The following is an 11,899-nucleotide window of genomic DNA, read 5'->3' as shown; positions in this document are numbered from 1 at the left end:
CAACCCTTCTCTGCTGGAGCAGACAGCACAGCCCAGCCCAGCCCAGGGCTGGAAAGCATGCTGGGATGCTCAGGGACTGTGATTTAACTTGAACCAGGAAGGGGGCTGGGACAGAAGTTTCATAAACTGGTTTGACCCAGATCAGTTAAATCTGATACTACATTGAACCAGGTTTATCTTAAACCAGTTTTGGCCATTTTGAAACTAGTTTATGTGCACTAAACTTCTGTTCTGGTACAGGTTTAAACCAGTTTCTGATTACTTAAATCGGATTACTGTAACTTCTATCGCTAGCCAAGAATGGGAGAAAGACAGACATACTGATTTGGAATTGGGAGAAGGCAGGAAAAGGACAAGACACTGAAACAGAGAGCTGGCAAGTCAAAGACAGAAGCACACAGCAGAGGAAAGTATGGGAAGAAACATGAGACTGGACGTTTATGCCCAGACAGTGTAAAATGGTCTCATGCCAAGATGTCCTATACTAGCTTCTGAATGAGGAGCAGTATAGTTATAATTGTGCAGTGATGTGCCTGGGGAAATTACCTCTGCTTAGGGAGCAGAGCTTATTAGATTGGGTACAGCACCATGCTAATACAGGTGTACTGTTTCCGGGTCTAGAGAGTTCATGGGTCACCTCCATTGCACTACTGGGCTATAGTTTTTGCTGTGTAGGGTTCAAAGCAAAACGCTGCGTGCAGGGAATGAGTCATAGTCTCTCTGAACTTCAGGGTTATCTGATCCTTAAGTGCAGCTCCACAGTAAATAAATATGTATTTTATCTGTAACTCCTCAATTCAGGTGTTTGCTTATTTATACTGTACTTCATTTTGTCCTACACTGAGTTTAAGTAGATGGGACCTAAAACGCATCTAGATTTTATTTTGATCACCTATAAGAAATCTTTATACAGGTTTCCCTCGCCAACTGCTGGGGTTAGGTTCCTGGGAAGTTCCCGTGGTTGGCAAAACTGGTTGACAAGACAAAAGGCTTATGGGTAAAATGGCAGGTGGTGGGCTGATGCGCAGCCACGGAAAACCATGGTTACTCAAAACTGTATACTGTAGTAGCTGAAATGGTATATAGAATATTAAGCATGGATACTCAAAACTGTAGTTGGCAAGGGAAACTTGTATCACATATCATTATAACCAGGTTCAACTTTACACCATACTCTAAAACAAATATACAAAAATGTTTTTATTATAGGATTGATTGAATGTTATAATTAAAAAATGGTGTTTTAAGTGTTGTGTGTTAAACCTTTAAACTTGCCCTGTTTCTGCAGAGGATGTGTTGAGTAAAGATGCTGGGGAGTGTGCAATATGCCTGGAAGAGCTGCAGCAAGGAGATACTATAGCACGACTGCCTTGTCTATGCATATATCATAAAGGGCAAGTATTCTTCATAATCTGTATACACTGTATCCTTTAAAAATTCCATGTACCAATATGTGTTGAGTCATTTTTTTGTAAGGAACAATTAAAAGGACACTATCGTTTAAAGATCTAGTCACCTTTTTATTTTAAAAATAGTTAAAAGTACTTTTCAGGTCTCCGTGCTATCAATTTGTTTCATCTTACAGTCAAATTTCTTTCTTGTTATTTTCTGTCATTATTATATGCAAGATCTAGAGAAACAAAAGGAGAAATTGGCTATGCTAGGAAAACAGTAAAAATCACAACACATTTTCTCTAACATTTGTTATGTTAATTTTAGATCATGATTACAACAACATTAGTTAAAACTGACATACAACAGTGTGATTAAGGTGATGGTGTCCCTCAACACAAAACGTGTACATATAACTGCGTGTAACATGTAAAATAGGCAACACTTCCCAAATAAACTATTATTATAGCTTATTTAAAGAGGAGTGAAATATGATTTTATACACAATAATCGTATATATCTGGTCTCGTCTGTTGTTCAGGGTATTACAAAAATATCCAGTGAATGCTGAAAAATACTTTGCCACACATTTCAGTTGAAGTGAGATTTCCCCAGCATTTTCCTTCACCTATGGGAGGCATTTGGATGGGCAATATATTGATTTGTGCATGTGTATTTGTATATGGTATTTTATATTTATAAGCACTTTATAAAATGTCTCTATTCAACTTACCTTAACTATGATAATTTATTCTACTTGAATACCTTGTTTAACCTTCATTTATTTTCTTTTTTGGTTTACACTTCAACAGCTGCATAGATGAATGGTTTGAAGTAAATAGATCTTGCCCTGAACATCCTTCAGATTAAGACCAGGTTCCTGTTCATTGGTAATTTCTCTTTTTATGTATTACATTGTACTTTTCAATAATAAGATAAGTGTATTGAAGTAGATCTATGTTCAGATCTAGATGATACTAATCAGTAAGTATCTGGCATGTGTGAAAGATTTCTGCATGCTCATAACCACAACAACAATGATAAATTCTAGTTTTTAAATTAGAAAGACACCAGAAGCAGTTCTTATGAATAGCTAGCAGCTTGTTTTAAGACTATTTTTATTATGGAAACTAGATTTCCTTAAAGTGAAACCCAAGAATTTTTCATAGCAAAGTAAACGCTGATATCTCTTTCTGGGCTGAGCCCCACTTTCTTATTTTGAACGTGTCTTAATTTTCAGGTGATGTTACAGGCCAAAGGAGCACTTTTATCCTTCTGGCAGAAGGAAGGGCATGGTAGCACTTTAGAGACCAACTGGTTCAAAGAGGCATAAACTTTTGTAGGTGACAGCCTACTTTGTCAGAGTTTATGAATGGACTTTTATTTTTTTGGGTAACTTGTTTTTAAGCTTTCTCTAAGCTACCAGGTCCCGCTGTAACAAAACACACCTGGATTCATAGGAGCATTGTAAGCAATAGGGATAGATATTCAAACTCTTTCTCTCAACCAATTTAGATTTTTTTAATGCAATACCATTCCTCAGTGTTATGCTCTTCATTATACCACTGTGCACCATGGCTCACATTTGCTGTGATGCTAGAGATAATTGTGACATCATCACAGAGGCAGCAGAAAAAACTTGCCAGTGTGCAGGCTGCTTTTTTTCCCCGTAGCTCAGTGCAAGAACTAATTTTTCATTTTGACAAGTACCTTCATAGAGCTTCACGTGTTGCCCCTAGTGTATTTAAACCACAGGAGAAGCACAGCATGATGCTTTTAAAGATGTTTGTCTTTGTAAATGCTTATAGATTTTTTGCTAAATCAAATGTATTTAATATCCAGAAGATAAAAATGATCCACAGAGGAGTATGAATGCAAGAACAATCTTAGCTTTCCGTGTTTTGGAAAGTTATGCTTACTGGGTGCATCTTACTGTAAAACTGAAGATATCATTCTTTATTTTCACTCCTGCAGCTGCTTCCACTGATCAGAAGATGTAGGAGACTTGAGATTCCATTTCTGAACACAAATTTGGGAACATACCTGGCTTCAGACTTGTGCTGCTGTGAGCCTGGCAAAGATGGATAATCACATGGAATAATGGCTGCAGGAAGACCAGTTGCTTTCCAATAGAGCTCAGTGTACCAAACATTTATACAGAGGACACACAGGGATTTTGAAAATGCTGCACATTCTGTAACAGTCTTCTCCCTATGGACATTAATGACAACGTTTTGTATTTAAAGGCCAAAGTTACTAATTTCAGTCTAACTTTTATTAAGTTCTGTGCAGAAGCAGGTTGTGGATGTCTCTTTTCCTCCCACACATGGAATTCGCATTCTGAATCAGTACTGTCTGAAACATTTATGCGAGGATGACCAGATTTTTGAGTGGAAGCTTTTCATCTTTCCATAGGCTAAAGAAGACTAAATGGCAACTGAAGAATAATTTAGCTATGCGAATTAATTCACTGAAGTTGCACCTGGGTGTATGGTCTTCATGTATTTCAAGAATGGAAATTGTAATCTTCCTCTGCATAGGAAAAACCGTATTTCAGAGTTTCATAACTAATCCTTTGTCTGTCAGAATGCAGTCCAAAGAATAAAGCCAAGGCAGGTAACTAATTAATATTGATCCAGCTATAGGATTGTTGAAATCTGCACATTGCACTGCAATTTAAACTAAAATTTCTCTTTTACTGCTTATGGGTTAAAAAAAAAAAATGCAGCAGAGTATAATCTTGCAGCTATGCAACATTTTTTTAATAGAATAAGAATTATCCCGTTTTAAGTGCTGCCAGTTGAGGTAATTTGTTTAACGGGTATTTTTTAAAAATGTTTTAGGTAATTATTTTATTGTACTACTTTCATCTCCAGACTGCCTCCCTAGGTTTAGGTAGAAAATTGTAAAAATGGGCACAGTAAAGAATTTTCTAAGCATTGAGATTACATAGGGGTGAGATTTGCGTTTCATTTTTGAAACACTTTATACACAAGTTTTTTTTAATTGAAATTTACTTGATGGCAGATCTGTAGTCTTTGCATCTAACATCAATGGTCTTTTTATGTACAGATTAGCATTTGACAGTGTTTTTTAACAAGCACCTATATTTGTTTAATTTATTGTTCTACCGTGTTATACTGGCTTTACCAGGACTTAAAAAAAATGGGAGATACCTATAGGGAAATACACCAGGCAGAGCTGTGGATAAATATGAATACCTACAAAATACCACAATTTAGAAAACAAAAGAAAACCTGGACAAGGTATCAGGGCTTAAAAGCATATATTTTTTTTATATTATGAACTGATCCATAGTAGCATTTCATAATACAGGGAAAAATTATGAATATTTATTAATGACTGCAGTTTTTAGTAAGTTTCAGTAGCAAAATTAAGTTGCACAAACACTTCAAGTGTTAAGCATTTCTTATGTCTGCTTAATTCAGCTTTTCTTTTGTCTGTGTCTTTTTTTTTTTTCTTCCCCCTCTGTTTGCTACTCTGTTTCATATTGGGCAAGTCTGGAGCATCTGCTGCTACCCAGAAATACTGTTGTGTTGCACATTCTAAGTCTCTTCTGCTTGCAGAGGGATTTTAGATTAGATAACATCTTCCCATAAACTTTATGCTGTGAAAATGCCTTTTGTTATGCTGCAAATTAAAGAAATCAAAACCAGTTAATTGTAACAACCAGCGGTACAGCTTCCCAGGTGCTTTTTAAGTTTTTCTTGCATCGTCCATTTTAAATGAATCGCTAATTGTGGCACCCAGTGGTACTCCCTTTGATAGCAGTGCAAGTAGAACCACTGTCACGTTTTTAAATTGTGTAATCTCATCTACCATACAGCAGTTTCCTGCACAATTTCTTTTGTAACAGAATTGTTTAGTTGCCTTCTAATATTAAGGAAAAACATTACAGCAGCTGTAGCATTTTACTAGTGACATCGTCTCCCACAGGGTCACATTTTCTTCTGTTTTGAATGACCTGCATCTTTTGAGAGAGAGGCAGTTTTGGTATTTACGTTGACTTAATGTTCTTGGTTGACTTAATGCTGGCAGAAACTACTGTAATACACAAAGGAGGTTAGCGGTATTTTGGTGTCCTGTGCTCCAAGGTAGTAGCTTATGTCCTTTCGCTGGGGATTAAGTTAGATCGGTTTTTAAACATAAATCTGTTTACAACTTAAGCCCAATTTCTGTTCACAGTATGTTGCTTTCTCTAAACCTTGATCTTCTACATTTAGATGTGCAAGTAAATGATTGAAAGAACAAACATTCCAGTGTTTTTCATCACTTAAACTTAAGGCCAGTGTCAATGCAATGGTTGAGAGCCATTCTAATAGCAGACGCTTACCTATGGTTTTGCAGTCAGGGTTCTGTCACTTGGCCAGCCTAGCAACCCCTTTTTCATTTTGTTTTTGATTCCTTGGATGGTTGTGGTGGTTTCAGTCCTAAATTCTGGATACATGCAAAACTTCTCCTGAAGCTGGTAAAGTTTTGGCTATGCAATGGAATACAGGATTAGACCCTTAATGTGGACCATACTTAGGATGAACAGGAAAGATTAGACTGGAGTTTGGATTTGAAACTTAATGTGGAAGTTCATGTATGTAAACTTTCATCCCAAAATACTGTCTGCCACTGCTTATGAAACAAAAACATACAGCTCCCTTGTTAGTTTTAAACGATGCCATTTTCAAATATTCTAATTTCTTTTTTTTAATATTCCTTTTTCAAGGTCCTAGATCACAGTGCTTCAAAAAAGAAAAAAGTGCTGTGTCTAGGAGAAGGTCACCTTTGTGTACTCAGAAGCAATAAGTTAAATTAGGGTGTGCCACGCTCTTTGTCTACAAATATAGGAATTGCCAATTTCAATTCTTTCAGGTGATTTAATTTCATTTGGCCTATATCTTGCCCAAGTGTGTAAGAGAGTGAGCTTATCTTCATACTCAGGTTTGCCATAAACATGCTACTTCCCAGAAGAGGAAGAGTAAATATAACATCCTAAAAGGTGAAGCTTGTCACCATATATCTTGAGTAGCAGCTTGCATAAAGGTGATGGGGCGTAATTGCTATGATTTGGATTTTATGACCCTATTCCAAGAGAAGCATGCTGCTAACAGTTACAGGAAGCTGTATGTATATTTAGTGCATCTGTTTTCACATTTTTTAAAATAGTAAACTAGTTTTCCTTGTGTGTATGTGTTAGACATTGATTTGAGTGGGAAATGAAAGGAAAGAGAGGAAGCACACTGCAAACTTGCAGTATTTAATTTTGGGAAGACAGAAGCATAAATGAATTACAAGCAGGAGCATCTGTCTTAATTCTTGTGTTTCAGGGTGAGTATACTGCCATATTTGTATATGAAGAATTTGGAAAGGAACTCACGAACTTGTGGGGGGATTTCTTTGACTTCTTATGCTTTTTATGTTGTAAAAAGTTCCATGGTTTCAAAGAAAAGCTCTTGAAGGTTATTTTAAAAAAGTTCTGCTAATGTTTTAAATGACAAATGTCAGTGTTGTTTTGTTTTTGTGGAAGATGAGCAATCCAGTAAGATTGAGTTCACCAGAAACTGGAACCTAAGCAATTGTGCGGAGGGAGACTTTTAGTCAGATGCTTTGAAACTTACATTTCTTTCTAATTTGTATCTAACTCCTGAAATAGATTTGAAAGAGACTCTTTCTTGATGGAAATTTCAGTACCCCAACCTTATTATTGGAGGGCTTTAGAAATACTCTCCTTCCAGTTCTCCAATCTTTCACCAAAAACAAGAGTTTCAAGACTTAATGTTCTTGATCTCCAAGAGAACTGCCACACACTGTTGCGGGGGCAGGTAAACCTGGGTCTAGTGGCATAATGAAGAGAGGCCAATTAGGGCACCAGATCTTGGCGCTGGTTCTTGGGGGTTGGGGAGCAAAAATTGCAGCAGCTCTGCTACCAACCTACCTGCTGCCACTTGTAGCACAGCCAGTGACGTAGCCCTGTGCAACACTGCTACCCATGGTGCTCACGTCTCCAGTTACACCCCTGCCTCAAGTCACCTTTAGTACCTCCCCATGTTTCCATGAGTTTCAGCTGCTTTATCATAGTCAACAGAGTGATTCTATTTAGATTGATTATAGCTGTTTACATTCATCAGATCTATGGCAGAGTGCGAGTTATCTGGCCACAAATTATACTTGGTTTCAGAATACAGAAGTTCTAACATGGCCAGGGCAAGTGGGAAGTTTCCTAGTGGGTTATTGTGGCTCTTAACTTGACCAGTGCAAGATTTTGCTAGTCATGGTTTCATGCCTCAAACTTTTTATGTCAGTCTCTTCTGCCGACCCCCAAACACTGTACAGTTTTAGGAGCTTACACTGCCCTTTTTCTTTGGGAAAGAAGGACTGTTCTTGGCATTATGTCAATGATACGTTACCCCATCAGCTTGCAAGAAAAGCACTTAGTGTAACCTTTGCTGCAACCGCTAATCTAACTGCATTTGACCAGCAGGTACAACAGGTTGCACAAATTAAATTTTTGCCATCCCAGATGGCCCTGTCATGAGTGGCCAAGTTTTCTTTGTAAAATGTAGAACTTAAACTATGTTTCACTAAATAAATTCCACACAATTTCATGTTTACTTCTAAAATCAGCTCAGTGATTGGACCTTAATGTGTGTCCCATTCCCCCCATATTTCCCCCGTGTTGGAAGGAGGACTCATTACACCTGAGCTGTGCATTTGGTGGTTGTGGAGTTGCAGCACCAAAATTGAAATCAAGTATTTAAAATTCCTATTGCAGAAATTTGTCTAGCCACTGCACAGTGTTATGGAGACTGTAGACTATCTCACCTTAATATCCATGTCAGAACCACTGATTGGATGAATTGTAACAATTTAATGTGAGGTATTGCTAGATACTGAAGACTTGCTTAGCAAAACTGTTGCATATGCAGGAGGTTGGACTTAATGATCTAATGTATGCCTTTTCTCTCTGTTAGCTACAATCTTCTCCCCTAATGAGTTGCCAGTAAACAATACTTAGTGGGCCTGCTGCCTAACTGTTTGAAAGAAGCTTCTTTGCTTGTTGCTGTGCTTGTGGCAGCTTTCAGTCCACAAACGTTTGACATCCTTACTCCATCAGGTTTGCTTTGGCAAAGGTATTATGATGATAAATAGGATCCAGTTGATTCTGGCAGAATTTCAAATGCAAGTAAACCCCCCACATTGTAAGTAAATAGCCTCTGTTGATAAATCCTATTACCCTTGGTTTCTTCAAACATTCTCTTCCCCCCCGCCCCTAATTTATCTTATTGAAAAGTATTCACTGTTAAAATCATAAATGGCACAAGCTCTCAACAGGTTTAGAATTTAATGAGGACATCACATTATGATTGTGTAGGTTTTCCCATACATAATGAACTGAAGTTGAAGTATTGATCTTTGAATAGCAAATATCACTCTTCTAGCTGACTTTTCCCAAAGTACTGCAAAATTTTAGGAGAACAGGGAGGCAGCTCAGCTGTAGAGAGGACTATTTTAAACTTAACTGAAAACCTGCACCATTACATTCAACAAGTGATGATGTAACATTCATGTTTCCACATGACTGAGGAGAATCTTGTGCTAACTCTCCTTACCATTAGGAAGATGTTATATGATGGTAAAAGATGAAGAGTATCCACGTTTTTACATACCTCTTTCCACAAAATCTACTGTCTCTCCAAACTGTTAGATGGAACTCTGTCGTAGCTTACAAAATGCTCTAATTTAGTGGTAATGAGCAAGAAGTCTTCCTTCATTACCCTAGGCATAAATAAGAATGTAATTTGCAATGTCTAATGTAAAACATGTTTGTAAATTTTTGTAATTGAGCAGTATGATTGGAAGATGACTTACGTTGTTAAGGTACATTTTTTGATGGTCTGCCAGTACATAATCGTGAATGAAATATTTTTTTATTGATTTTGGGTTCTATGTTTAACATTCCATTTATGTAAAATATGTACAAATATATGTAATAAATCTTTTGAAGCACACTTTCCATCATGATTCCAGGTGACTTTAGTATTGATAAAACAGATAATGCTGTGGATTTGGTAGAGTGGTTTTCTTGATGCCTTAAGTAGTATGTTGAAAGCATCCTTGGGCAGTTGAAACAGTGTGGAGATACAGGAATGAAAAAAAACTTCTCCTGCAGGCTGGCTGGAGGCCTGTAGCTAGAAACTCAAAGTACAGTACCACTGTCTGGCCCCTGCTGTAACCCCCAATTCTGCCTCTGCACTGTAAAGCAGATGTGAAGCAGGCCTTTGAGCAATCAGCTAGAAGTTTCCTTGGTAGCATGGAGTTATTTTAGTTGATCTTCTGCCACATCAGGCTAGACCATAGGCAACTGGGGGCCATTGTGGGGGGCATGTGCCACCCTGAGATTGGCCACCTCTGCTGCCAGCTTCTGTGGACAGTTGCCGCTCGCTGCCCCCCTGCAGCTGCCATTGGCTTCTGTAGGCAGTCACCTGCCAATGCTGCCGCCCACAAACTGCCCCCACAGTCTCAGGAGGCACCAGTCATCCATGAGCTAGAGTGTGTGGCTGGGGGAGGAGGGCAGTGAGTGTGTTGTGTACTGTGGTGATACCTGCCTGGCATTAACTGGCCTTCATCAAGTTTGAGCATCCATAGACCACTGGCCTGTCCTAGATGTGTGGGGGTGGCAAAAGTGGCAAGCGACTTTCCTTATGTTCCCTTTTTGGTCTTGTTTTGAGCAGAGTTCAACTAAACTAGAGGATCAAGCGTGATGTGTCCGGTCACTTCCTTCTGGTTCATGTATTAAATACCATTTAATCCAAGCTCATTTACTAACATTCTTTGTAACTTTCTTTTGATTTTTAATGCTTCATTAATATGTACTCAGCTCAGCTGTCAGTGGATTTCCTTGTCTTGCCAAATGGTCACTGGTGTTGCCACGTCTGTCTCTGGCCAGCATGCTTCCTCAGATGCACGTTGGCTGCTAATGGAGCTAATCATTGTGCAGTGCTGTGGAAGAAGCAGATGGTGGCAAAACAGCGTACAAATGTTCTTTCTATTGAGGACAGAGCAATTTGTGCAGGTAAGTGGCTTCTTGCAAACTTAATCCCTGTGCAGCAGAGTGCAGATAATAAGCCAGACAGCTCATCTAGGCAGTGTCTTGTGCACTGTGGATACAAGTAGAAGGATTTAACAAAGTCATTAGAGCTCTTAACAGTGTTTTTTGTCTATGCTGACGCTGGTGTAGAAGCACATGCCTTATGCTAAAACGAGTCTAATCCAAACAGTAATGCTGTCACATGTGCGTCATGATACAGGGGGTTTGTTACAGCATTGCTATGGAGACCACAGTGAATGGCACATTGAATTGCAGTGCTTTACAGCCAACTCCTGGTATTTTGAGCAAAATCAAAATAAAGGAGTATTTTGCAGGGGACTGAGGTGAGAGCTAAAGGGAAAAATCTTTTTGTCCCTTCCCCCTCCAAGTCCTAGCATGACATGAGCTCTTCACATGAGCCATTTTGGCCATTAGCTTTACATAGTTATTTCTCCACTGCCTGCATCCTGATCCTGAACAGCCATTGGGGTGATTCACAGCACACAAAGATTACCACACTTATTCATGCAGCAAAACTATGTCATCGTTCCTGGGTTTCTTGGAGATATTGCAGCTGGGAGGATTTCTTTGCTAATCTGTCAGTTTTTGCAACTGATGGAAAAAAACATAACACAGATCCGGAATGTTTTAAAATACACAATTTCCCAGATAGGAGATTTGAGTGAGCCTCTGTAATGAGCACACAGCAGCTAAAATCCTTTCTAGAAAGTTTCTCAATTTCCTTCCTTTGCATTGCCTTGTAATTCCTTTCCACGTGGCTAAGAAGTTCGGTGGCATCTGGAGATAAGGAGTTTGGTGGGGGAAACGAATCTGTCTAGAGAGAGCAACTTGCTTGCAAATTTTAGTTGTGTTCAACTAATGGTCCAGAGCTTGCTTTATAATTCAGGTGTGGAGCTGGAGTGACTCCTTGGGAGGTAGCAGTTTCAAATTTAAACCAGTATAACTTGGAGCAGATTTTGGTTCTTTCCTCTTCCTAATCCCAGCCTATCCACTAAATAGCATTGCCTCTTGGACAGGGAAACAAATATGTTTTAATGTTTCCGAGCACTGGCTAGAAGAGGCCTCTTTTTGTCCTGGCCTTATTGTTGGCCTGCTTGTGTTCCTAGGCAGGCCATTATATCTGTTCCCATTCCCAACCTTTTCCCATTTTCTCTGTTTCGATGATAAACTTCTAAGGACAGGAATAAGTTTCTCTTAGACCATCTTGCATCACATTAGGCATTCTTTCACCACCACATTATTGTTGCCAGTCTTCCAGTAAATAGGGAAGTCACTGGTGAGTCTAGAGATGACTGAAGAGGCTGATTTGAGATCCGTGTGTCAATTGCAGATGTGGAAAATAGTTCCAGGGGGAAGGAGTGGGTCCTGGTGATGTCAAGCCACAGC

General features: G+C 38.8%; 1 protein-coding gene and 1 long non-coding RNA gene across 4 annotated transcripts in view; one reads left to right on the top strand and one right to left on the bottom strand.

The window, feature by feature from the left end:
* Positions 1-1,333, top strand: part of LOC112548343 — a 76,732-nt gene extending 75,399 nt beyond the window's left edge. The window contains exon 3 of one of the 2 annotated variants that reach the window (XR_003092136.1): positions 1,289-1,333. This is a non-coding gene — a long non-coding RNA (uncharacterized LOC112548343). The remainder of the gene's footprint in view (positions 1-1,288) is intronic. The other variant, XR_003092137.1, reaches the window with a different exon arrangement.
* Positions 1,334-1,408: 75 nt separating this feature from the next.
* Positions 1,409-11,899, bottom strand: part of NOD1 (nucleotide binding oligomerization domain containing 1) — a 56,753-nt gene continuing 46,262 nt past the window's right edge. Inside the window, exon 12 of one of the 2 annotated variants that reach the window (XM_025193871.1) lies at positions 1,409-1,630. In XM_025193871.1, coding sequence (XP_025049656.1) covers position 1,630 — 1 coding nt within the window. In that variant the 3' untranslated portion in view covers positions 1,409-1,629. Of the gene's footprint in view, positions 1,631-3,370; positions 10,563-11,899 lie in introns of those variants that run through there. The other variant, XM_025193869.1, reaches the window with a different exon arrangement.

This window comes from Alligator sinensis, unplaced genomic scaffold, assembly GCF_000455745.1.
Source record: "Alligator sinensis unplaced genomic scaffold, ASM45574v1 scaffold281_3, whole genome shotgun sequence".
NCBI lineage: Eukaryota > Metazoa > Chordata > Crocodylia > Alligatoridae > Alligator > Alligator sinensis.
The sequence above is the reverse complement of the archived record's forward strand: the minus strand, read 5'-3'. Positions and strand labels throughout refer to the sequence as shown.